At 36.5% G+C, this 26,401-nt stretch overlaps 1 protein-coding gene across 1 annotated transcript in view; it reads left to right on the top strand.

Moving 5' to 3' along the window:
- Positions 1-26,401, top strand: part of 128up (GTP-binding protein 128up) — a 142,543-nt gene that overhangs the window by 1,635 nt on the left and 114,507 nt on the right. Inside the window, exon 2 of the mRNA XM_090373569.1 lies at positions 16,488-16,653. Within this exon, the coding sequence (XP_090229695.1) occupies positions 16,488-16,653 (166 nt within the window). The remainder of the gene's footprint in view (positions 1-16,487; positions 16,654-26,401) is intronic.

The following is a 26,401-nucleotide window of genomic DNA, read 5'->3' as shown; positions in this document are numbered from 1 at the left end:
AGTTTGTTTGTTTGCATCACTGACCTTTCTATGGATTCCAGAATGTAACTTCCTTTTGGAAAGAACAGTCTTCTTGCTCTGTATAGTCAAGCAGAGCCTCCATGTGAGATAAGCAGTACTATGCAAGGTTTTATTTGTTGGCAATAGATTTTATTCTAGTCTTCATCTCTCTTTGGCTCTTCTGCATTCATAACCCTACATGCTATTTCATCGCATAACATTTCATGGCAGATTAAACCTTTATCTGAATTAAACCACTCAACAACTGCTTCTTCATCAAAAATTTCTTAACCTTCAGTCTGTCTTAAATCATATAATATGTCATTATTAGTATTGTGATTAAAAACTAACTTCATCTTTTACAGGTACACGTAATATTTTTCGAAAGGTTTTTGTAATGTTTTGATTTTGATCAGTATCCACGATATTGAAATTTTATAAATTGCATCCAGTACTATCATATTTTTCCAAAATGACAATGAATTGCTGTCCTTGATTACTGGTGAGTATGGGCTTGGCACACCCAGGGTCCTGAGCTGGATATCATCATTCTTCTCTTTCTTGATGATTCCCTTCTACTTCTGACTGTTGTTCTCTCTCTCTCTCTCTCTCTCTCTCTCTCTCACACACACTCAGGGTAATTCAGAAATTTTTTTTTTTTGGCTGGTGCAGCATAAGCCTCAGGCTTCCTTGCACCATATGGCTAATGATAATAATAATAATAATTTTTTTTTATAAATATTTTTAAAATTTTGAATTGCACCTTGGTCCATCATCTTTATCAGTGCTGGCACATTTGGTGGCAAATATTTTACAAAAATGTTTCCATCATCTGACTTTAAAATTCCTCACTTGGGTGACTAGGGGCACTGTCCAAAAGTAGAATTGCTTTTTCTGGTAGATAATTTATTTCATATGCTGAAGCACTGTTGGAATGAATTTCGTTTTAAACAGTCAGGAAAAATTTCATGACCCATCCAAGCTGATTTATTGTTGTAGTAATGAACAGGTAAATTTTAAACAGCAATTCCAGAAAAAACATGAGGATTTTTTTGAAATCCCAATTAAAAAAAAAGTTTCAGCAACATTTCCACAACATAAAACAGTCTATCTTTGTTTAGGAACTTTTTACCCAGAAGCACTCCATTCACTTTCATAGGCTATTGTTTTGTTTGGTAGGCACTTTTAAAACAAACATATTTCATTAGCATTGAAAAGTGGTTCTGGTATGAGCCTTAGCCTTCCTCCTTAATGAATTCTGAAATTGGTGCTTAGATTTGTCTGCTGCAGGTTCATCAGAACCCTGTTTCTCTTCTTGAATAGTAATTTGTCTAGTCCATGTTGCTTATTTTAAAATAGTTCTATGTATAAGTTTAAATCTTGTCAACCAACCAGAAGATACGTTAAATTGCCCCAGTAATTTTAACTCTTTGAAAAAATGCTTAGCTTGGGCAGTGCAAATTAGCACAGAAACTGATTTCCTTGGCCCTTTGTTGATAAAATCATAACCATCACTTTGTCCAATTAACTGTATGTAAAAGTTTTCATTGATTTTCATTTCGTCATTCTGTTAGCACTATCTGAAACTCCAGCAAATCCAATTAATTTAACTTTATTAAATCTCATACAGTTTGTTCACCAGTGTTGTACACTTTCATCAAAGCTTACACTCGAGAACCTTTTTCATGTTTATTGATGAATTTAAGTTTCTGTTGTATTGAAAGAACAATATATATATTTTTTTAACATGATGGGAAAGTTGATAATGGGATTGATGATAATGATAACATTATGGGATTTTGAAATAAACTCAGACAGAATTTTATTGAACAACTACATCATCATTGTGCCTGCCCACTTAACTTGCACTAACTGATGAGCAATGAGTATGTACCTGTTTGTGCATGTGCCAAAGGATTGAAGGAATCCCTAAGGAACAGGATTGTACAGCAGACTCCCAGTGGCAGATTAAGATTTTGTGGGGTCTTAAGTGGTATTTTTTTAAAAAACATTTAAATTTTAAAATAAATTATTGTAATTAGGTGCTGTAATTGATTTTTTAAAGACATTTAAATCAAACTTTTTTTTTGGCCCCTGGTTAATCCGGAATCCAGTTAAACTGCACCTGGATAATCTGGTATCTACTGTACACAATTGGATACTATATGGAAACATGGGTGTGTCCGCTGCCACAAAAAATGCAACTCTTTATTTGGTTAATAGTGAGCCAGTCAAGCAAAATTTTATGGCCAGTAAATGCTTACCAGCTGCTCATAAACTAAAAAAAAAACAACCATACACAAAGGTTATATTTGCTGCTTTTATGAATATTTTTTGTTGACTTTACTCTTGTGCTAATAGTTATACAATTGCTATATTCCAACACATGGGCACACCCGTGGCAGTGAAGGGGCTAAACTCCCTGTCCAAAAATATTGTTTTATATTATGTAATTGTTCTGTCATTTGTAAAAGGTAATTGCAAGTGCTAACACAGATATATGCATACAAATTTTCTTATTTTGTAAAATTATGTACGTACTGTATTTTTTGAACTATAAGATGCACTAGACTGTTGCACCCAGATTTTCGAAGGAAAATTTTATGAAAAAATATTTTACTGCATATATTTGAAACATGAATTCACATGTGCTTGCTAAACCAAATAGTCTATGATGAATTTTGTGGTTGTGGAATTAAAATTCTCTACTGTTGTAGTCATCATTACTGATGTTCAAATATACCCTTTCATTGTTTTCAAAGGGCGCTGTCAAGGGAATTGGTGATGCCACGTTAATTGAAAGACTTCTAGTTTCTAGAGGAAGCAATGAGTTCTTGCACAATAGGTGTAAGTCCTCACTCAGACTTGCTAGGTGCTAACAGCAATTTAAAATCCCTTCTTAAAAAAACATATATACATACATACATACATACATATACCTACACCATCTACTCGACGCCTCCGTAGCCAGGTGGGCAGGAGCAGCAGTGCATAGCACACACTTCTTGATTAGACCGGGGTTCGAGCCCGTGACCACCAAATACAGAGGATGCGGAAAGGTCAGGGAATGACCCCCGCATATCCCCGGAGAAATATGGCCTTAGTTGCTAATGTTGGCCTTAGTTGCTCTTAAAAACCAAATAACAACAACAACACCATCTACTCAAAACATAAAAATTATGGCAACCCTGTGTTTTAGCAACCAGCTATTCCTCCCCACCTTACCGGTAGCACATATGTTACCTTGAGAACCAGTAAATACAAGTTTGTGGCATGTGGTCCATGCAAAGTACTTGATTGATTTGGGCAAGAAATGTGATCTTATTGCCTATGAAAAAAAAAAAGATGATTGTTGGATACTGATTTGAAGGGTGGCAGTATTACTAAAACCATGAATCTTGTAGGCTGTTCACAGAGTGCTGTAGGTAAGCTGTTCCAATAATGGACAGAGTAGCAGATGGGCCAGTAGAGGGCACCTGTGGTTTGAGTATAGGTTGTCCTGCCTTATGGGTGCCAAAATCCAAAATTACAAAAACCGCATAATATCCTCAGAGTAATGAAGGAAAATAGTTATATACTATAACTATCTGTAAAACACTTCACAGAGTTAAGCTACAAGATGTTGTCACACCTTATTACATGCGAATGAAGCGTGCACTACACGATTATAGTTGGTTGCAAAGTAGCTGAAAATGGTAGGATAATGTGAGTTTCAACTTCACCACAATAACCCAACATGTAACAAATATTACCTACCAAATGCAAACAAAAGCACCCACTTCATTCTCAAACAAAACTGAACTGACTCGATAATCCAGAAGGAAAGGATGTAGAGATGACGGGCTAGAGTATAATTCTCTGAGAAATAACCGATGGGACACAGTCCACGTGTCTTGAATGTTGTGGGGTTTCTCCGAAGTGCTTCGACGTAGTTCATCTGTTTCAAACACATGTTGTTGAATATTTTTTAAGACTTCTTAAAGCAGTAAATGAAATGTTAACTCTAATTGAAATAGGCCTCTGTTCTCAAGATTATTCATTATAATAATATTTTAGCTTGCTGAGAAAAAACGGATAACATAGATTTTAGGTAAAAATTCTTTAATAGAAATAAGTTAAAGCACGTGTTAAAATAAGATAAAAATAAAGTAAACAAATCACCAAAGCTTTTGGACAGGGGTTGTCCTTCCTCAGTGGGAAAAGCATTAATACAAAAAATATAAAGAATGGTGGTCATGCAGACACTTATTATTATTATTAGCCATATGCAGTGGTGGGAATCAAATAATTTAACAACCAGTTTGCTTCCCTAATGACCGTTCTAAGTATAAAAAAACTATATACCGAAAGGTAGTTTATTATTTCATGCAGTTAATACTTAAATAAGAACAATAAAAGAGGTTCACAAAACTAGATTATGTTATAAGAAAGAGTTTTAAAATATTAATGAAAAAATGTTAAATAATACCTGACAAAAAACAATAAAACTGTTATTTAAGATATTTTCATATTGCTTCTTGATTGGTATCCTCACTTGCAATTTTCTTTGCTTTTATCCGAGCATCATCGGCTGAGTGATTTATCCTTAACCATCTTTTCACTGTAGGAGTGGGATCCCATTCCTTTAGAGGTAGGCTGATTAGACTAATATTCATTGTGTTTGATATATTAGAAACAGTTAGGCGACTTCTCTTCTCTGAATATATTATGTTCATCTTTGAAAAACTCCTTTCCGCTTCTGCTGAACTTACAGCAATTGTTCTGACAATATTTTTAGCTCTTTGAAAACTTTCAGGAATTTTTCAGGAAATTGCATAATTCTGGGAATTTTTTAAAACATTTCCCACGAAATCTCGATAATCATTAATATCAATTTGGTAATTAAAAATGTCATTAAATACGAGCAATTGTTCTTCAGCTGCTTTCCATGGAACTAGTACTTCTTCAATATTCCAGTAATCTGGCTCCAAAAAATTGAGAAATTGTAATTTATTCCTATCTTTAAATTGGCTTCAACTTGCTTTTAAATGTTCACAATCCATTAGTCTTTTTTTTTTTTTTTTTTTTTTTCAAATTCGTTATGATGTTTTCTAAAAGTCTTTCCTAAGGAAGCCCGACAAATCGATGATTTTCTACAAATTTTATATTTTTGAAGGTTTCTGAAGTAATTCATCAACTTTTTTTTCGTATGGACCCTTTTCCTTTCCAAGCATTTGAATTGCTTTAATAGATCACATATCACGAGTTTTTCAGTCTTTATTATGTCTATATTTCTTGCTTGCAGTGCATTCGAAAGAAGAGAAATTTTGTTTAAAATATCAATCATCAATGCCAAATCAGTTATAAAATATATATTTTCAAGACGGGCAGCCATACCTAAGTACTTTTTATTTGAATAAAAATAGTGATGTAGTGCTGGATAAGCACACCACACAGCTAGGGTTGACCTTAAACTACAGGTAGCCCATCTTGGGCCCAAAACTCTATCAATCTTTATAATTTCAATTCCAAGTTGTTCGGATATTTTGGAAAGTTCAATTTGGTTCTTATTGAATTGATGAAAAATAGTATATATCTTATCAATAAATATTTTAAAATGATTTACTTGCTTTATTTCCTTTAGCGAATCATCTATAACAAGATGGAGGCAATGATTTAAACAGTGCCATATTATTATGTTTGGAAACTCTTTTGCAATCCTAGTGCTCACTCCAGATTTTCTCCCAAGCATAACGCTGGCACCATCTGAGCAAAATCCTATTAAATTTCTTTCTAGGTAGTTCTTAGTAAGCCCAACATTATTTAAACTTTCCGTAACTGAAGAACATATTGTCTCTGCATCTTGTTTTTCCAATTCAACTAGTTCAATGAAAATTGTTGCTGATGTAACTGAAGTAACGGTAATGTAACATTGAAGCTTCGTCAATAATCAAACATATTTTCAGATTATTTTCAATAATTTTATTAAATATTTCTTTTTTAATTTCGTTTGCAATGAAATCAACTACTTTCACAGCAGTTTTACGAGAATGTAATCCTATTCCCATATCTAATCCATTTTTAATTTGCACTTCTATCTCATCTTCTATGTCTGAAAACGGTTTACATCTTTTTGCCAGGCTGTAAACTATATTAAATACTCTACAAGTAGCACTTAAATATTTTTCATTCATCATATCTATTACTTTTGTTATTGAATCTTGCTCACATTGTTTTGAGTTCTCTTTACAAATGTTATGAAGTTTTAATGAAAAATGTTCTTTCATTTTTTTCCTTAGAGAAGCTTGTTGTACCTCTTTATTTTTCCCTGATGCCTCAATCTGAAAACATTTCCATTCTTTTGACACATGAACACTTATCTCTTTTATAAAGTCATATTTTGCACAATACTCGCAACCTAACTTTTTGTTAAAAATTACCAGTCCATCATATTTTTATTTAAAATTGTTATATTGTTGTACTGTCCAGCATTCAGGAAGATTATTTTCAATTTTGGAGTTGTTATCATTTTTTATTTCAATAATTGATGTGCTGCTTTCTTCAAGTTGGAGTGGTTGTGCTTGTGACTGTTTTGTGCCATCCAAGATAATTTTGGTTTCTTATTGAAAAAATCTGTCTCTGTTGCCTTTTCATCCTTTTAAGGGCTACTGCAAAAAATTTTAAAAATGTTTTATTTTAATATATTATAGAGCAGGAGCGGATATGTGCCTATATATTTGAATATTTTTACTGGTTCTGTCCACGTGTGGTCATATCATAAACTTTTATAAACAAAGCACTGTGCTTATACCATTGATAAACATCAGTCAGAACATACATTTTCTTCATTTTATCGATACTAAATGAAAATTTCTTGCTGAATTAATAAATGGCATAGGCTATGCATATTAAATACGATAGAATGATGTGTACGACAAACCTGTTTGTCACGGGAAAGTTGTGATGAAAACGTTTTAATTACCATGTGCACACTGGCATAAGATTCCAACATGGAAGAACATTCTTCCATGGCATCCGAAATGGGTGAAAAGATAACCCTTGAAATCTATATTTCTATTGGTTCGTTGTGTCCTAGCTTCCTATTGTTTTTATTGATTGAGGAACACCAACACACTCATAATATCTTGTGTGAATTTAGGGCGTAACACAAAGCTGAAACAGATAACAGTGTGTCATCCCCTGGTTGTTTGGCACTTTTTCTCTTCATGTTATTTTTTTATTTTATTTTTTTATGTAGACCCTAAACATGAGAAGTATTAGAACCTATAGTGCTTAGTACCGTGCTTGGGTTGGAGGTTGAGAAGATGAAAGAAGATATTTGTTGACATTGGACTTGAACTTCTGTAGACTGTAATTTTCAGGAAATACGTATGAAGGAAGGTTGTTCCAGAAAACGGCAGTTGAATGAATAAACGAGGAAGATGAAAAGTTGGTTCTGTGAGTTTGAAGTTGGACAGTAAATGGATGTTGGCTGGTGGCGGCACGTGTTCGGACTGTTTTGAAAGAGAGAGCAGGAATTATAGAAGCCAATTCAGAAGAACAGTGCCCATGGAAGTATCTGTAGAAGATGCATGCAGCAGAAACAGTACGTCTATGAGACAGTGAGAGGAGAGACTCTGTTGGAGATGAATCGTTAATTAACCTAACTGCCCTCTTCTGAATGGAATCAAGAAGCCTGAGAGAGGTTTTGGGGGCACCACCCCAGATGTGGGAACAATATTCCATGGCAGGGCGGATTTGTGATTTATACAGAGTGAGCAGCTGTTTGGAAGAAAAGTAACACTGAGAGCGAAAGAGAAAACCAAGTTTTTTAGATGCAGAGGAAGTAATATTTGTAATGTGCTTGTGCCAAAAGAGATTAGAAGTCAAGGTAATCCTCAAAAGAGATATCATTTTGCCTAGAAATCAGAGTGTCACCAAAGATAAGCATAGGAGCAGAAGAATCCTTTTTGCGAGATATGAGACAAGACTGAGTTTTAGAAGGGTTGAAATCAACTAAGTTGTCTTTGCCCCACTGGAGAATTACCTGAAGATCGGCATTTAAAGTAGCAGATTTTCGAGAAGTTGAAGCTGATTGAGCAGAACAAGGTTTCTCAAAATGGAAAGTGGAATGCAATGTGCTATCATCAGCAAAACTATGGATAGGTGATGGTAGAGCCATCTACCATCACCCTCAGTGAGCGATCGGACAGAAAACTGGATAACCAATTACTAAAAACAGTTGGCAAACCATAAGATGGAAGCTTGTTTAGAAGACCTTTATGTCAAACACAATCAAAAGCCTTTGAGATGTCAAGAGCAACTACTTGTGTTTCACCGAACCTTTCCATTGAATTAGTCCATAAATGGGTAACATAAGCCAGAATATCACCAGTGGATCGACACTGACGGAATCCACACTGGCGATCGTTGATCAGACGGAAGGTTTCTAGGTAGTTTAAGAGTTGGCGGTTAATTGATTTCTCCATTACTTTAGAAAGAGAAGTAGTAATTGCGATGGGACAATAATTTGATGGGAGGGATTTGTCACCCCCATTTAGGAACTGGCTGGATATGAGCAAATTTCCAAGCAGAAGGAAAAACACCTTTGGAATAAGAAAGTGAAAAAAGGCGGCAAAGAATAGGAGTAGTACAGGAGCACAGGTTTTCAGAACAAGTGGAGATATACCATCGGGACCTAGAGCTTCCTTAGCATCAAGGTTCATCAAAATCCTTCTGACATCCTTTTGACGGAAGACCACAGGAGGCATTGATTGGAGCGTGTTGGGAATGGTGGGAAGTGTTTTACCAAGATCATTAATACGTGAGTTGGAAGAAAAATGGGATGCTAGCATGCAAGGGACCAGAATGCTCAGCTACCATTAGGGCAAGAAGCAAGTTTTCTACTCTTAGCCTGTTCAAACTCTAGTTTGGACTGATTAATAACTGCTTTACAATTGTTGCAAGCTTTGGTGTAGGCAGAAAATGACATTGAAGAATTAGAAACAAGCCAATTACGATATGCAACATTCTTTTCTTGAACAGCCTTAGCACATTTATTGGAAAACCAAGGTTTAGATAAAGGTCGAGATTTTAGAGTGGAGTGTGGAATGAAGGATTCCATTCTTGCAAGAATAATTTCACTGACACGATCTGAGGAAACATTGACATCAGAAGTTTTGAAACAGTAATCCGACCAAGGAAAAGAAGAAAAGAAGTCTCGCAGGTCATCCCATTTTGCATTCTTGATATGCCAAACAATACTAGGTTGGGAATAGCCATGAGATAATGGTCCCATTGGAAAAGAGACAATCACCAAGTTGTGATCTGAAGTGCCTAAAGGACCTCTCACTTCGTCTGTGTACTTAGAAGGGTTGTTTGGGAGAAAAAGATCAAGCATATTGGCTGTATGATTAGGATTGTCTGGTATTCTTGTGGGTAAATGAACAATCTGTGTAAGGTCATTAGTAATTGCAAAAGCCTCAGCATCTCAGCCAGCTGAGTCGGTGTGACAAGAAAACAGAAGCCGGCTGGAGTTGTGAACATTAAAATTACCTCACCGTTAGGAAAGTTGGACTGGAGAAAGTCAAGTTGCAAAGAGAGGAAGTCAAAGAGTTCCAAGTGATTAGTGGAGTTGGGAGAACGGTAGAGACAACAGATGAATTTGACACAATGAGGTGGAGAGATTTTAAGCCAGAGAAGATCAAAGAGAGGAGATTCCAAATTGCCAAGTCTCTGACAGGGAATATCAGAACAGACATATGCACAAGTACCACCTTTGAGGTGAAAGGAATCATGCAGTGAATAATTTGGGCATCTGAGATGAGCTGTAGTTGAATCAACCGATAACTGAGATTCTCCCAGAAAAAGTACATGGGGCTTGGCAGACTGCAAGTGGAAATGGACATCGTTGAGATTAGAATTGAGACCACGTATATTTGTGAAATGAATTAGGAAGTGCTTGGGAGGTTTAGATCTTTTTGCAGATAAGCTTGCTCTATTAGTTTGACAATTCATGGTGTATTCAATAGTAAGAAAAAGTGGGTGGGACATGCTGTATGAAGTAATAAAATTTTGGATATGTCTTACACGTGGTAAGAATATACCCAGATCCTTGACATAACGTGGCCTCGACAGTGCTCCCCACATACACACTACTCGGACTCCCTCCCGTCACTCTGGCAGAGTAGAGGTAGCAAGATTATACACTAGCTGATCCCGAAGCCTCCTAGAGAGTTACCAATAGGTTCGGTCTGGTGTACTAACTAGCGGCCGGCCTGCGAACACGTTTTAGAGCTGTACCCTCGAAATATAAGGAATATTGGATCTCACCACGATGTTCGTCATAACCTCAAAAGAAATCAATCATACTGCATGATGGAAGAGATAGGGAAGGGTTGACCGGAACTATGTTTGTTTGTGTTTGTTTACTATATATATATATATATGTTTGTTTACTATATATATATGTTTGTTTACTTCATCAAAGGTATAATGAGTTTTATGAAATGAATAAATAAATATTACAAACATAGTTCTGTCTAATTTTTTTCACCTATGGATGGAATGAACATTACTATATCCACTTGGAATACGCTGTTGCATAGATGAATGTTAAAAAAGAGTAAGGAATGTAAATTTGTGATTTCCACATTGGGTGGCTGCCTAGAGAACCCTGATCACAAGTGCCATTTTAACAACTGGTTTGCCGAACTCAACAAAAAATTAGATATCGGTTTTGCCGAACCGGTGCAAACCAGCTGAATCCCACCACTGGCCGTATGGTGCACGGTAGCCTGAGGCTTATGGTGCACCAGCCAAAAAGAAAGAGAGAGAGAGAGAGAGAGAGAGAGTCAGAAGCAGAAGGGAATTGCCAAAGAAAGAGAGGAATGGAGATATCCAGCTCAGAACCCTTATAAAGTTGACTCCAGTTACTCACTTAAATTCTAGTTACGCCACAGGTTATTATTCAACATAGTTTGTATGGGAACGAAAATAAAAACTTATACTTATTGTTCCTTCATTTGACTTCACTCTTAAAAATTATACAGAAAGTATCTTTACGATTTTACCAAAAAAAAATACGCAAGTCTGAAGTTATATAACTCGGGCTTATGTAAGACAGTAAGTGGGGGACTAACTGTATATGTATATTTTTATGTTGGGAATGGTCACTGTTACTGTATATGCTCAAAAACTGATGAAGTTGTATTGAAATTTTCTGGTAGAGGAGTTATAGGCAGATTGAGTCCATGCGTGATGGGTCTTAATAGCAAATGGTAAATTCAGGTATGAAATGTCTCATTTTATTTTTAGCATTATGGCCTTGCACTTTAGATGAACAGAAATAACAGTCATCTTTATGGCTTCATGTAAGACCAAAGGAATAGCAAAAGGCAGAGATTAAACATTAAGAAGTAACATTTGTTGAGATAAGAGAAATAGATATTAAACAAACAGAAATAAATCATTACATGTTTTCATCCTCAGAATTAACTGGGGATATCACTCTAAAGATGGAAATATGTAATATGTCTTGGAATAGTTATATCACAAAGGGTGCACATCTTTTTCTTTATCCCAACACCATTTCCTCAACTATTAATGCAAGTGTGGATCCATGGTTTTGATTGCTAGATTTAACCCCAAAATATCTACACAGCAGAGGGCCCCTCCCTCTTCAGAAATGAGGCAGAATCTACAGGAGTATCTTCCTAATGGAGCAGTTATGATCAGTTGGCGTGTGATAGATAATCCAGACAGAAATCCACAGGCAGAAAAATCTGAGGTAAGCTCATTTTTGAAAGAATGTTGTACTGGGAAACAGTCCTGTGGCAGTATCTTAACCCATCAGCACATGTGAAAATTTGATTTTAAGAAATTAATCTGCATATAAATATCTTTATCATTAAGCTAGAAAGCCATAAATCACAAAATAAATATCAGACAGGTTTTAACACAGAATAAGCAACATATAATGTATTTTAAGAGGCTTTTTAAAAAATATAGATAAAATTAAACATAGGTGTATGCAACAGCCATTGTATTACAAAAAATAAAAAATAAAATAATTACAATAATCAAATTGAAATGTAGCCTCCACAAAAAAGCAACAGAATCTTTACTTAATTCAAAGTTTGGAAACAATATAATATATGGGATAAATTGTACTGTTTGTTATTTGGTTTTTAGGAGCATTAGCAACTAAGGCCATATTTCTCCGGGATGTGCAGTGGTCATTCCCTGACCTTTCCGCATCCTCCGTATTTGGTGGTGACGGGCTCGAACCCCGGTCTAATCAAGAAGCGTGTGCTACGCACTGCTGCTCCTTCCCACCTGGCTACGGAGGCGCCTATAAATTGTACTGTCATTAAGTAAATGTGTTTTCCTAGTCTCAGAGCAATTTGAGAACTCCCCTCTCCCCAGTATGTTATAGATATAAATGTTCTTGAGTGGAAGGCTGTTTCTGCAGGTTTTGAAGCTGCACTGTTTTCAAGATTCTCTGGGTTATTTTTAACCCAGTGCTTGTGCTCCCAAAGTCTGGACGTTAAAAAATCAGCTTTTCTCCTACTTACAATCACCAAATTATCAGCTTTTTGGAAGTCAAAATGTGGCATAGCTGCTACATTTTGACTTCCAAATTTGGTAATTCTAATGTGGAATCTGAAATATATTTTTATGTTCCTAGAGAAATGAAGAATGACATGAAATGTCAGTAAAGATTGCACCTTTTCTTAACAGAAATTCTCTTCAATAAAAGTCTATGATTATGAAAGGACAGTCAAAATCTAATTAAATTTATAGTTATTAACACATTAAATTTGTATTATTTGTGTTCTGTTTTATTTTAATCTTTGTATTCAATTTTGTTTTGAATATGAATGTTTTCATTAAGTTTTCTTTCTTTGGCAAAGGTAAAGAAAGCCAAAGCAAGAACCATGGGAAATTTAGGGAAAACTGGGCTAACTCTTTTCCCACTACCACAGTTTCTCCCAGCATTCTCAGTAAACAGATGGTGCGTGTTATTGGTATTGGCAGTAGAAGTCAATAACGATGTATTGATTAGTTTTTTTCTTATTATTAAAAAGCAGATTGTTGGAGTTCATGAGTGTAATGCCTTCTTGGCTGAAATTTATTTACAGATACACCCTCGTGTTATTGGTATTGGCAGTAGAAGTCAATAACGATGTATTGATTAGTTTTTTTCTTATTATTAAAAGCAGATTGTTGGAGTTCATGAGTGTAATGCCTTCTTGGCTGAAATTTATTTACAGATACACCCTCCAGAATAGGAAAATGACTTCTGCAGACAGTGCGTGTTATCGGTAGTGGCAGTAGAAGTTTGTTGGGAAAAAACAGCAGGAAGGGGGGGGGGAACACCCTAAGACCAAGGCAGTCTGGAGGATGTACCAGTAAGTAAATTTCAGCCCACTCGTGAACTCCAGTAATCTGCTTTTAATAATGAGAAAAACTAATCAGTACATCATTATCGACTTGTACTGCCACTACTGATAACACACTATCTGTATACTGAGAATGCAGGGAGAAACTGGTAGTGGGAAACGAGTTTGCCCGCTAAGTTAAGCAAAGTTTCCCATGGTTCTTGTGTTGGCTTTCTTTTAATTTCTTTTAACCATACAAATTAATATATTTAGATGGTATTTGTTAATCATGTATATAATGTTCTAACCAAACATTACACATGAATGTGAGTCTGTCACACACATATGATATGCTTGTGATGGACTACAAATAAATTTGCATTTTTTATGAACTATTGTTTGAAAATATTTACTAGATTTGATAATAGAGAGCTATTAAGTGCTTGATAATTCCTATATTCTATTATATTATGAAACAACAGGGATTACCTTTATTTTAGATATAGTAAGCTTCTTTTCCAACATATTATTATATTCTTTAATTTGGACTTTCCACTATTTTGAACTATCCCTTCCTTCCTATTAATCCAAATTAAAGAACCTATAATAATGTTCCTGTCTTGCATTGTACGTTATTAACAATCTTTAATCATACTAGAAAAATCAGTAACCAGTGGTAGTCAGCCTTGTAATAATAAAAAATAAAAACTCAAAACTGATATATATATTTTTTATTATTACATCAGTTTTGAGTATTTTATTCAAAATCAAAAAAGTTTGATGTTTTGGGAAAAATCTGTATATTAAAGAAAAATTAATGTCATTTTTGAACTCGACATACATGAATTATTAAAGGATGCGTACTTAGAACACACAAAACCATTTATAAATTAGTGTGTTTTTTGCACAGTGCCTTGCATTTATTATTTTCCTGAAGTTAATTTCCACACTTTATAACATGAAGTTTCATTTCTTGTTTTGTTTGTATGTTTTAGAGTGCCACATTGCACCAATGTATTAGTTAGGTCTGTTCACGTGTATGTTCTTGAGTCAATTTGAATGTTTTGGGTGAAAAACACAGAACACCAGGGAAACGGTATGCTCTGTGCCTGATAGTCCCAACCAGTGAGGCTTTCAAGAATTCTTCCAGTGTCCGTTGGGATTTGATTTCTCCAAACAAGCAATGACTGTCATTTATTATTATTATTATCATCATTAGCCATACGGTGCAGCATAAGCCTGAGGCTTATGCTGCACCAGCCAAAAAAAATATTTCTTTTTTTTTTTGTGTGTGTGAGAGAGAGAGAGAGAGAGAGAGAGAGAGAGAGAGAGAGAGAGAGAGAGAGAGAGAGAGAGAGTCAGAAGTAGAAGGGAATCATCAAGAAAGAGAAGAATGATGATATCCAGCTCAGGACCCTGGGTGTGCCAAGCCCATACTTGCCAGATGTGAGCTCCTGGGGTAAATGGAGAACTCACACACAGAGAGCAGACTACTAAAAATTAATAGAACTAAAATTCTGTTTTTTAGTAGTCCCCTCTGTACATTGTGGTTCCCTTTTTATGCATGTTCACCTATATATGCCAAGCACCTATTGTCTGCATGTCCATTCTGTCTGCATGTAACAAAGGGGGGACTCCCGGAGGATGGATTTTCATGAAATTTTGTATTTGGGCTTGATAAAAATATTTGTAGCAAAACCAAATTTTATTAAACCGCACAAATACAAATTCAGCAGTTTTTTTTTTTTTTTTTTTTCTGTAAAAAGGTAAAGTGCAGCCATTATCAACCCACTGCAGGATGGAAGCCTCCTCAACAATACAGACTATGAAAAACAGAAATTCATAGATTAAATGCAGTATTGTTAGCTTTAGTGCATGTATTACATGTATTGTTATACAAGACTTGTGAACGTGATGTTACTTGTGAAGAGATACATATAGATACACATGTGAAGAGAGAGAAAAGAGATGTAAAAAAAAAAGAGTAATATGAGAGAAGAGTAATAAATGTTATACAATTGTAATTAAATTAAATGGCTAAGTTTAGGGAATGTAAACCTATTTATTAATTATAAAAAATGAAAAATTGTATTTCAATGTAATTTGCAGTTATAAATCATATACTTCCTTTTCCCTCTCTTTGGTTGTGTTTGAGGAAGATATGAGAGGTTGCTTGAAAAGTAAGGTAATAGATGTTTGGGGGAATGTTCCTTCCCCAAATAGCAAAATATCACATGAATATAGGTATATATTTAATGTTTCTTTTTTGTCTTTTCACAGGATGCTGCACACATCATGGAAATTAGGTGACTAAACCAAAATGGCTGTTCTACTTGAAATGTGGACAAATGAAGAAGGGACTGAGTCCACGGAAATTCCTCAGCAACTGCAAACTACGTGTGGCATAACAGTCACATACAAGAAACAAATGGAGAGATGCCTTTGTTGCATGACAGTACAATGCTCCACACTGCTGTCTGCACATGACTGTAGTTACAGTGTTATGGCTAGGAGATGCTTACCCATCCACTGCAAATTTAGATGTTGTCCCTTCTGATTTTTATCTGCTTGAGCCATTTGAGAAAATGTCGGGTAGGGGAACTGATTCAGTGATGATGACAAAATTAAATGGTGTACTGAAATCTGGATGATTGGAAATGTATTTTGCTTTTACAATAAATAATGGACAAATTTGTGACTGCACCTGTATGGCATTGTGAGACAAGTTCCTGATCATGAAGGATGACTGTTGACATTTGGTGTGTTAATGTGCCTTCATTTATGTATTATTTCCTTGTTCTGTGATGAAATGCCTTTGTCACAAAAATATGTTACCTTATTTTTCAAACAACTATCATAAATTGAAACAGACTACAGCTAACGTTTTGATACATAATAATGCATCTGAAGGAAACAGTAGTGAGCAATATTTTAAAAGATTGTACTCAGATTGTTATTTCTTTTTTCAAATTAGGTTGCTACTTTGAGCTTATTAACAGTTGAAAAGCAATGCCCATTCAGGAAACCATATTTAACTGTGTGTTTTTCCCAACTTCAAAGATAGGCATTGATAGTGGAATTTAAATGCCAAATTGAAATTGTTAATTTTGAGACTTTTAATTGCAGATGGCAAGAACTCAGAGAAATAAAGCTACTATGGGGCACTTAGGACTTCTGAAAGCAAGGCTGGCAAAACTCAGAAGAGAGCTAATTACACCAAAGGGAGGTGGTGGAGGAACAGGAGAAGGATTTGATGTTGCCAAAACTGGTGACGCTAGGATTGGATTTGTGGGTACGTATTAATAGTTAAATGTTACGTGTATTTATTTCATTTAAATATTCTGTTATATTACTATATCAAATTCATTATAAAATAAACAGCCAAAATTGCCTAACTGTATTTAAGTATTGAAAAGGTACTTTTGGTCAAATTATTGAAGGCATGTTAGAAAATGAAAATTATACCTAGCATTTTAATTTATCATGATTAATTAATAAAATCAAAAACTTGCATCCTAAAGAAATTTGCTGTACTCATTCTTAAAGTCTATTTTTTTTTTTTTTAAATGTTTCACTGGTTATACATGGAGTTGGTTTAAGGTTACGTTAAAGACCAGAAAAAAATTATAGTTGTACCTTGCACATGCCCAAATTGTTCAGAGATTGTTTGATATAGTGCTCTATATATTTGATACCCATTCCTGGGGTTGAATCCTCCATTACAGGGTGCCTCCGTAGCCAGGTGGGCAGGAGCAGCAGTGCGTAGCACACACTTCTTGATTAGACTGGGGTTCAAGCCTGTCACCACCAAATACAGAGGATGCGGAAAGGTCAGGGAATGACCACCACATATCCCGGAGCAATATGGCCTTAGTTGCTAATGCTCGTAAAATCCAAATACCAAACCAAACCAAACAAGAGAGCCCTGCAAAAATTCATCCATTTGGAATGCAGGTTGATGCTGTTGCAGCACACACACACACACACACACACACAAGCACTCAGTGAGTTAGCATTAGTAGAGGCATTTGATGCAAGAAAGCAAGCTTATGCAGCATCAGCCAAAAAAAAAAAATAAATAAATAAATAAAAAATAACCACTTCCACTTCACCCCTCTGTTCGTTCGAAATACCTGTCCAGCTGAGCCTTAAACTTATTTAGGCTATCAACTTCCACGACAAGTGATGGAAGTCTGTTCCACCAACAAACCACCCGCTGGCTAAAGGCAAATTTCCGCACGTCCATCCTACATCTGTCTTTCCTCAATTTGAATTTCTGCCCTCTCAGGTGATTATTCTGAGCAAGGGGAAGAATCCCATCAGCATTGAGCATGCTCAAACCATTCAAGGCTTTATACACCTCTATCAGATCACCTCGCTGGTGCCTAGTCTCCAGACACTGTAATTTGCAAAACTTAAGCCTTTCTTTGTAAGAGCACCCCTTTGTTCCATTCACTAATCTTGTTGCCCTTCTCTGTACTTGTTCCAGCAGCTCTACATCCTTCTTGAAATAAGGCCTCCAGACCTGTATAGAGTACTCTAGGTGTGGTATGCCTTATACAAGGGAATAATCACATCCTTATCCCTGCTAGAAAAATTCCTATATATCATTGACAATACCCCATGAGCTACTCTTGCAGCCCATCTGAACAACCACCCCCAGGTCCCTTTCATTCTCTACCACTGTCAGTGTAGTACCACAGATTTGATATATTGCTCTGGGGTTGCTGTTCCCCATATGTAGTACTTGACATTTGTCAATGTTAAACTTCATTTTCCACCTATCAGCCCATCTGCTCAACCTTTCCAGATCCTGTTGCAGCAGCATAGTGTCAGTAGTGTCCTTGACAACCCTTCCAAACCTTCGTATCGTCTGCAAACTTGGACATTAAGCTTGATATACCATCATCAATATCATTTATAAATACAGAAAACAATAATGGACCCAATACTGAACCCTGAGGGACTCCACTAATAACACTAGTCCACGATGAGCAGTGTCCATTGATTACCACCCTCTGTCTTCTCCCCCTCAACCACCGCTTTATCCATAGCAGCAATTTGCCTCCAATGCCACACTGCTCCAATTTGTGCAGCAGTCTTCCATGTGCAACAGTATCAAAAGCCTTTCTAAGATCCAAGTATATAATATCAAAGTTATTCCCTGCATCTAGTTCTTTTGTGACTGCTTCATAGTATCCAATTGGTCAGGCAAAACCTCCCCTTAACAAAACCATGCTGTGTCCTAGCTATAACTGAAGTCTTGTCTATATGATCCTGCAGTGCTTCTTTAACCAGTGCCTCCATTAATTTTCCTGGAAGAGAAGTTAAGCTCACAGGTCTATAATTACTTGTGTCAGCCTTTGATCCTCCTTTGTGAATTGGGGTCACATTTGCACATCTCCAGTCCATGGGTACTTCCCCTGAGTCCAAGGAAGCTCTCATAATTATGGCTAAGGGTTTGCTTACTTCCTTTGCTGCCTCCTTTAATATAACTGGATAGATCCCATCCACCCCAGGTGCCTTTCTTGTGTTTATCTTCAACAATTTCTCCTCCACTTTACTCTCAGTTATTACAAGATTCTCTAGCTTACTGCCAGAGTTGAATACACCTCTGGCATTCCCCTAGCTGAATAACTCCTCATGTGTGAATGTCGATGCAAAATATTCATTTAGTTTGTTAGCTACCTGAGCAGGATCATCAACAGTTGACCCATCGATATCAAGTGGACCAATCTGATTCATCCCCTTTCTTTTAAAGTTTACATAAGTAAAGAACTCTTTGCCGTTTTTCTTTGCATCCCTTGCCAAAGATTTCTCGTAATCTGCCTTCGCCTGCCTAACCTCCTTTGTAACTTGGTTACAGATCAACTTGTATCTATCATAGGCTTCTGTGTCACGTGTTAATTTGTATGTACCCATGCATTTTTCTTCTCTGCCATATGTCTCATTAGTTCATCTGACATCCATTTAGCCCTAAACCTTGAACAATATTTCTTAGTTGGTATGTAAAGCCTAGTAGCTTCCAAGATAAGTTCTTTGAATGCTTCCCATTTTCAGTTTGCTGTTGGTAACATCATCAGTTGGTCCCACTGTATAGAATTTAAATACTGTCTCAGTCCATCATAGTCGCCTTTACGAAAGCAATAACCCTTCCCTTTTCCCCTAAAGGTAGTTACCTCTTTGAGTAAATCCCACTTCAGCACACTGTGATCACTGCCACCTAGTGGTTCATTTATCTGCAGATTCTTAATGCATGAAGAATCACTACTGATAATCAAATCGAGAGTATTACTCCCTCTAGTTGCCTTCCGAACATGCTGATGTAGAAAACAATCATCCAATAAATCCACAAAAGCCTTACTAGTGTGTGAGTGACCAGCCCCCAAATTCCAGTCAATGTCTGGGAAATTAAAATCTCCCATTATAAGACGCTCTGATTTACTGGCCCACTCTATTTCCCTGTACAGTTTCTTATTATACTCATCAGAGTCATTAGGCCTATAGCACACTCCTACTCTCAATTTTAATCTCCCAGTGCTTATGTCACACCAAACTGACTCGACACTGCACTGTCCAGCGATGTCGATTGGCTTCACTTCCTTGGATTTTATGTATTTCTTAACTAATAGCATAACCCCTCCTCCATTTCTATCCTTTCTGTAGACATTGTACTCCTCAAATTCCAGTTCTGCATTCCTTATATCTGTGTGACACCAAGTCTCTGAAATCCCAACAATATCTGCCTTTGATGTTTTGAGCAATACCTCAAATTCATCAATTTTATTTACTAAATTCCTAGCATTGGTGTACACACAAGTATACATGCACCTGTTATTTTTCTTAGCTACCCTAACACAACCCATGTGTTTACTTGTACCCCAATGATTCCCAGCAGTCTCTGAAATATCCTGCATCTTATTTTCCAAGCTGCTGCTCATTCCAATAGAAGCAGTGCAAGAATCACTTTCACCTCTGCCAATGGCTACTGTTAATTTATTTGTCCTTGTATCCCCCCGATTCTAGCAGTTTTCCGACCCACCTAACACTGCCTCGATAGCATCAGCAAACATTCTTGCACCCACTATTTAAGTGTATCCTATCCCTGTAGAAGCAGTCTCTCCTGTTAGCAAGTACAGACCAGGCTGAAAAAAATTCTACCCCTTGAGCCTTGCACAATCTTTCCAGGGCTGAATTGATCGACAGGCCTCTCATCATATACTCCCTCCTATCGTGTCTGGGCAGAATTGCAGACACTTTCAAATTCAACCCTAATTCACGGCTTTTTTTTCAACAGTGACCTGTACTTGTTAAGTAATTCCGCCGGTCTCCTACTCTTAATATCATTAGTACCAACGTGTACAACTATATCACCTTTTGTGCCCTTAAAAGATGATATCCACTCTACAACGTCATCAACCTTTGCCCCTGGCAGACATACCCTGGTCCTGTTCCACCTATCCTTTTTACAAAGCATGTTTCCCGTTTCCCTGACAATAGAGTCACCAACAACTACTAGTTCCTTTGGGACCAGCGCATTCTGCCTTGGGGGCTGCCGCTGTGTTGCGTGATGACCAAGTGCAAGCTCTGGCATTGGTGTGGGCAGCTGAGAGCTTGATGGGGCCCCTCACTTTTAATCCTTCGAGGGCATCCACCCTGTCCTTCAAGCTCTCATATAGGCCCATAACAACGCTGAGTTGTCGCCTGATTTCCTTACACTCCTTGCATCGTGCGCGCACACACAAAGACATCCCCCATGGCAGTATCATGTCCCGTACCCGACTGCTCCACAAACATCAAGCAAGTAGTGCATTTTAAAAGGCTGTGATTCAGAGGGCAACTGCCCCCCCTCAGTTCTCCCCTGAGCCACAGCACTCCTATTAGCTTGAGCCTTTTGCTTTGCTGCTCTGGTCTGAGTCATGAGGTGATTGAGATGCTGCATGTAAGCACCAGTAAATTGCACAGGACATGCCGTAATATGAGTTACCACAGTCATGCAGCCATCCACAAGCCACTAATCACCCAGACTAATGTCAGATGCCATCCAGTTTGCTGTAAAGCCATCATCCTTCTCACCACTCATCTCACCAACTGTAGACTGTAGACCATTGGAAAGCTGTGCTTTCCATTGGTCTACAGTTGGTGAGATGAGTCAGTAAATTGTCTACCAATCTGATGGTTATTCTTGGGTGTGGCAGGTATCTGAAGAAAGCCACCTACTAGGCTCTATTGTTCTGACAGTGGAGTTTGGCAAAGGCAGCATGATGGTCTGGAGCTGTTTTTCACAGCTTTGCCTGGTACCATTGGTTGTTTTGAACAAAACCACGAAAGCTGAGGTCTGTCTAGATGTCCTTTACAATAATGTGTTTCCTACATTGCACAGCACTTTGGGAACGGCCCATATCTGTATCATCAAGGCAACACTCCATGTTATGCTGCTTGTATTGTGATGGATTGGCCAGACCAGAGCTCTGACCTCAATCCAATAGATTAACATCTGGGATGAATTGGATTGTTAAGGACAATCCAATTCATCCAGATAGTCTGTTTTTTGAGCAGTCTCTCCTCTCATACACATACACCTGTGTGCCCAAAAAATAAACAGAAATGAACCAGTCACTGCTTTGAAGGCCAAATGGCAGAAGATATTGGGAGACATTTTCAAAAAACAGGTGGAGAGCATTCCATGGAGCTAGATGCTATCATAAAGGTTAAAGGTTTCAGTGCACATTATTTGTTTTCCTGTAAATAAAGGTTATGTCTCCAAATTGTATTATGCCATCTGTGACCTGGTCATCCTTTTCTATTAGGACTTTTACATGGTTCACACATTTCCCATTCCCCCCCTATAATATCTTCTAATGCTTTCTTCCATACTGCATTTATGGAGGTCTTTGAGAAAGTGGGTTTAAGGTGAGCAGTATAGTCTTTTGTTTCAGTCCATATCACCAGTTGTTATGTCAGTTACTGCGATGTGGCCAGAGCTATGACACTTATGTCCATGAACTGCTGCTAATTCATCAGTTATACAAGGTGTCTATAAGTTATTCACCTGATTATGAAGCTTGATTAAAATTTTATTGTGACAGGTATTGTAAAACAGTTTGTTACACTAAACAAAACAACTCAAAGAATTCGACATCACACAATCACACTTCAGCATGCTTCCACATGCAGTTCCAGTGTACTGGTACCCCATTTTCTTGCTGATAGAACACGTGGCTGCATATCTGCCAGCTGAGGTGTAACATACGATTAAATTGGAGCATTTATAGGATTTGCAGAGTTCACAATGTTTTCGTGGGAGTAAATATGGTGCAGTCACTTGGCTGAAGAACAGTGTACCCCACACTGTCATTCAGCCAGGTAATTTTACTTTGAGACTATCATGCTTGTGTTCACATTTTCCAGAAAGTGCTCATCTTCCTTTATATGGTTGAGAATGTGAACAGTGAATTCCTCTTGTTGTGGTTTGTTGTGAGGTTTTATTTTCTGGACACTTTGCTCTTTGTAAGTATAAAGTTTCAATCTCTTATGAACCATCCTGTGCATTGCTGCTCGTGGTATTCGTACTTGCAGGCCTGGTGGATAGATTTTGTAGGACTTCGGGTAAACACTTCCTGAAGTTCCGAAACTTGATCTGCAGATGTGCTAGGCACACCTATTCTTTTCTGGTAGAGTACACTGCCAGTTTCTTGAAACTGTTTTAACCATCACCTCATTGATTGTTTGTAGGTGGATCTTTCTGAAATTCCCATTGAAAATGTCTCTTAACAATCAGGTGGAGGTTCGGTATCCCACAGCCACATTGCTTTCTCCTTCACTATCACCATTTTAATGCTGTACTGTCACAGTGCTTGCTGGGGTCAAGGCTGCCTACTGCATGAGGAAAACTCATTGAGTTGCTTTGATAACTACAGCAAGCCACTGTAAGATACCTATTTCATTAAAATTTTAATCCAGCTTTCATAATCAGGTGAATAATTTATAGGTGCACCGTATGACTTTTTTGGCCATAAGTTGACATTCTGCTTTTAATGATGCACAAGATTAACCTGATTCTGTTTTTAACATATAGAGCTCAGATTTTATAGTTCTATAACAGTTTTTAATTTTAGCCTTTCTCCAATGGTTCAGCACTGGATGGTTCAGAGCATTATCCATTACTGAAATTGAATTTTTGAAGAAAATTAAGTAAAACTGATTTTCAAACCATTTTCCAGGGAAGTTCCAGATATAAATACATCCTTTGTTCCTGCTAGGCAAATATGAGGTACTTTAATTCTTGAAACCTGATATAAAGTAAACCTGATACCACTGCTGATATCAGGTAAACCTTTAGAACGGAGCTTTCCAAAGTGTGGGTGTCACTAAATTTAGCACCATAATAGAATCTCTCTGTATCTAATGGTTACATGTTTTTGGACTGAAACAAAGAAGTATCATTAGAAAGTTGGAGTCAAAAGTGTTTGGAAAGCACTTCTTTAGAGCATACAGTCTTTGAGACAAGTAGCACTTCATTCCACTTTGGTTCTCAGAGAAAGTTATTTTTGTTTCGAAATAAATCTGGATTTTCTATCAAATTTTTTGCCATTCTATCATTCCCATTTAAATCCAAGGTAATTTCATGTTTAATGAATTGTATGCTTTTCACCATAAAAATCTTTTTTTTTTTCCAGAATACATTTTGTGAATTGTTCTACAAACAGAGCTGGCTTTTGAGGCAAGCCAATAAGGTTTGGCCTCAGGTGAGAAAATTTTGGAGGTGGGGGAAAAAAATGCAGTATTTCTGCAATAATAATAATATACGAAATAATAATATACTAAAATATAATAATAATATACGAAAATATTTCTGAAATTTGCTTGTAATTTTACATTTCTAAGTTTCTCCATATGAATGTTTGGGGTCATCCCCAAAATTGCCTTTCCTGCTTGGGATATACTCAGAAACAGCCCCAAGCTTGCTGCCAGAAACTGTGGCCTAGGCAAACCATGCAGTGGACATCCCACAAACCTCAAGGACGATGTAGGCTGAGATTTCTTGTCATCCTAGACAACTGCCTAGTTCACCTATATAGATAGGTTACCATGCACTGGTTCACTCAATACCCAGTTTCCCCAGCAGTAGAGAAGAAACTTTAGGGAGGAATTCTAGCAGTGTCTTAAAAGGACAGCAAAAACAAAAGACTTCAGGCAGAAAAATATCTGGAGCAATTGCTATCTATAAACTACATTTGTCATCATTTTGTTATGTCTGTGTGCTTTTTCTTGGTCTCTCTCTCTCTCTCTCTCTCTCTCTCTCTCTCTCTCTCTCTCTCTCTCTCTCTGTATTGATAGAATATCATTTCAATTGTTCTTTCCAAATTTAACACAATGTGCTTTAAAAAAAAATTCTTCAGCTGCACCTGAAAAAAAGCACTTCTTTTTTATTTTTATTTCAGTTTAGGACTTTGCTTCCACCTTTTTTATCCATGAATTTTGTGGAAAACTTGTTAGAATTTAGTATTTCCAAAGTGCTCATTGCCATAGATTCAAAAAAGGGATCCTGAAAATAAATATGCCTGTATTCTTAGAAAAACATGTAACTTTGTGGCATGGGACAGTTTAATACTGAAATTTAGAAACTTTCTGACTTTTGAATTTTGGTATTAAATTAAGAAATGTTTACAGAGTTCAAATATAAATTTTTTATTAATCACTTTAACAAAGGGATTATATGTAACTTCATTTGTAGAAAGATCCTGTAAAATGAACTTGTCCCTTGAACTTGCCACCCTTTCAAATGGTGAAGTCTCTCTGTGTAGAATCTCTGCATGCCTAGTTCCATTGAAAGTATTATGTATCCCTCAAGCACTTAAGCAAGTTGTCATTCTGTAAAGTCTCTGTGATTGTTTTGCAATTAGTGCCAGATAACAGCCATCTTGCATGGAAGTGATATGAGAACAGCTTCAGACAGCTCTTAACTCAATCTGCTTACAAAGCTTGTTCATATTTGGCTGCTGAGCCACTTCAACTTGATTTGTCCTGTCCCTTTCCTCCTGTTGCATAAAGAATATCCTGTTGCTCAAAGAAGCATCTAAATAGTGTCTTTGTGACATGTGCATAACATTAGCTATCTAGAATTGGAATGGTGAAAGCAGTGAATGGGAACTACAGAAGCTTCACAAACAGGCTATTTCTATCTGGTTATTGAATTTGTATGCTGTAACCTTGTAAACAATTATTTTGTACTAATTTTATTTGTATTTAAAATCATATTTTTGTTGTTTGTTCCTTTATTTATTTCTCACCAGTGTAGGTATTCAAATAAAAATACCATTGTTTTGGTGAACCCACAAGCATTTTCAAACTGCCATGTAGAGCATTTTCCTAAAGATTAAAGCAGTGTAGTGAGAAGAAAAATAAAAGAGATCAGTTACATACACTTAATATTTAAGTGGTATTGATCCTCTAGCTAAATTACAATAAATAATTATTTAGATAATCTGATCTAAAGGTTAAAGCACACGAGATTTCCAGTTATTTATAGACTAGATGCAGTGTACATTCTAGAATTCATAGTGCATTCTTAATGATGGATACAGTTGGCCCACACAGGCAAATTGCAGGATGCATTTTTATCATTCTTTGTTTCTGATTATTTTGAAAATAGTAAGTCTACCAGCAAAAAAAAAGTTCTTTTTTTTCATTTTTTACATCTTATTTTGCTATTATACTAAAATGATAATGAAAATAATTCAGATTGTATCACTAATCAAATATGGAAAATGCTAGTTTTTATTGCTCACTTTTCAATTGTTAAATATTAACTCAAAATATGTGGGTCACTTAACCTTTTTGCTCCCTTCATTATGGCTTAATTCTAAGTTAAAACTTTTCGATTTTTTTCTTTTTTTTTTGTTAATCACAGTTGTATATGCATTTTGTGCACCTAATTAGTGTTTCTTATAGCATTTTAATGGAACATTTAGTTATATATGAGGTAAGGTAAAATATATTATCATTAAAAAAAATGAACTCCAATATTTTCAAGTTTA

The sequence above is a fragment of the Mastigoproctus giganteus genome, chromosome 5 (genome assembly GCF_048544385.1).
Source record: "Mastigoproctus giganteus isolate SK-2022 chromosome 5, ASM4854438v1, whole genome shotgun sequence".
Taxonomy (NCBI): Eukaryota; Metazoa; Arthropoda; class Arachnida; order Uropygi; family Thelyphonidae; genus Mastigoproctus; species Mastigoproctus giganteus.
Note: the sequence above shows the minus strand (reverse complement) of the source record. Positions and strands in the feature narration are given on the sequence as shown.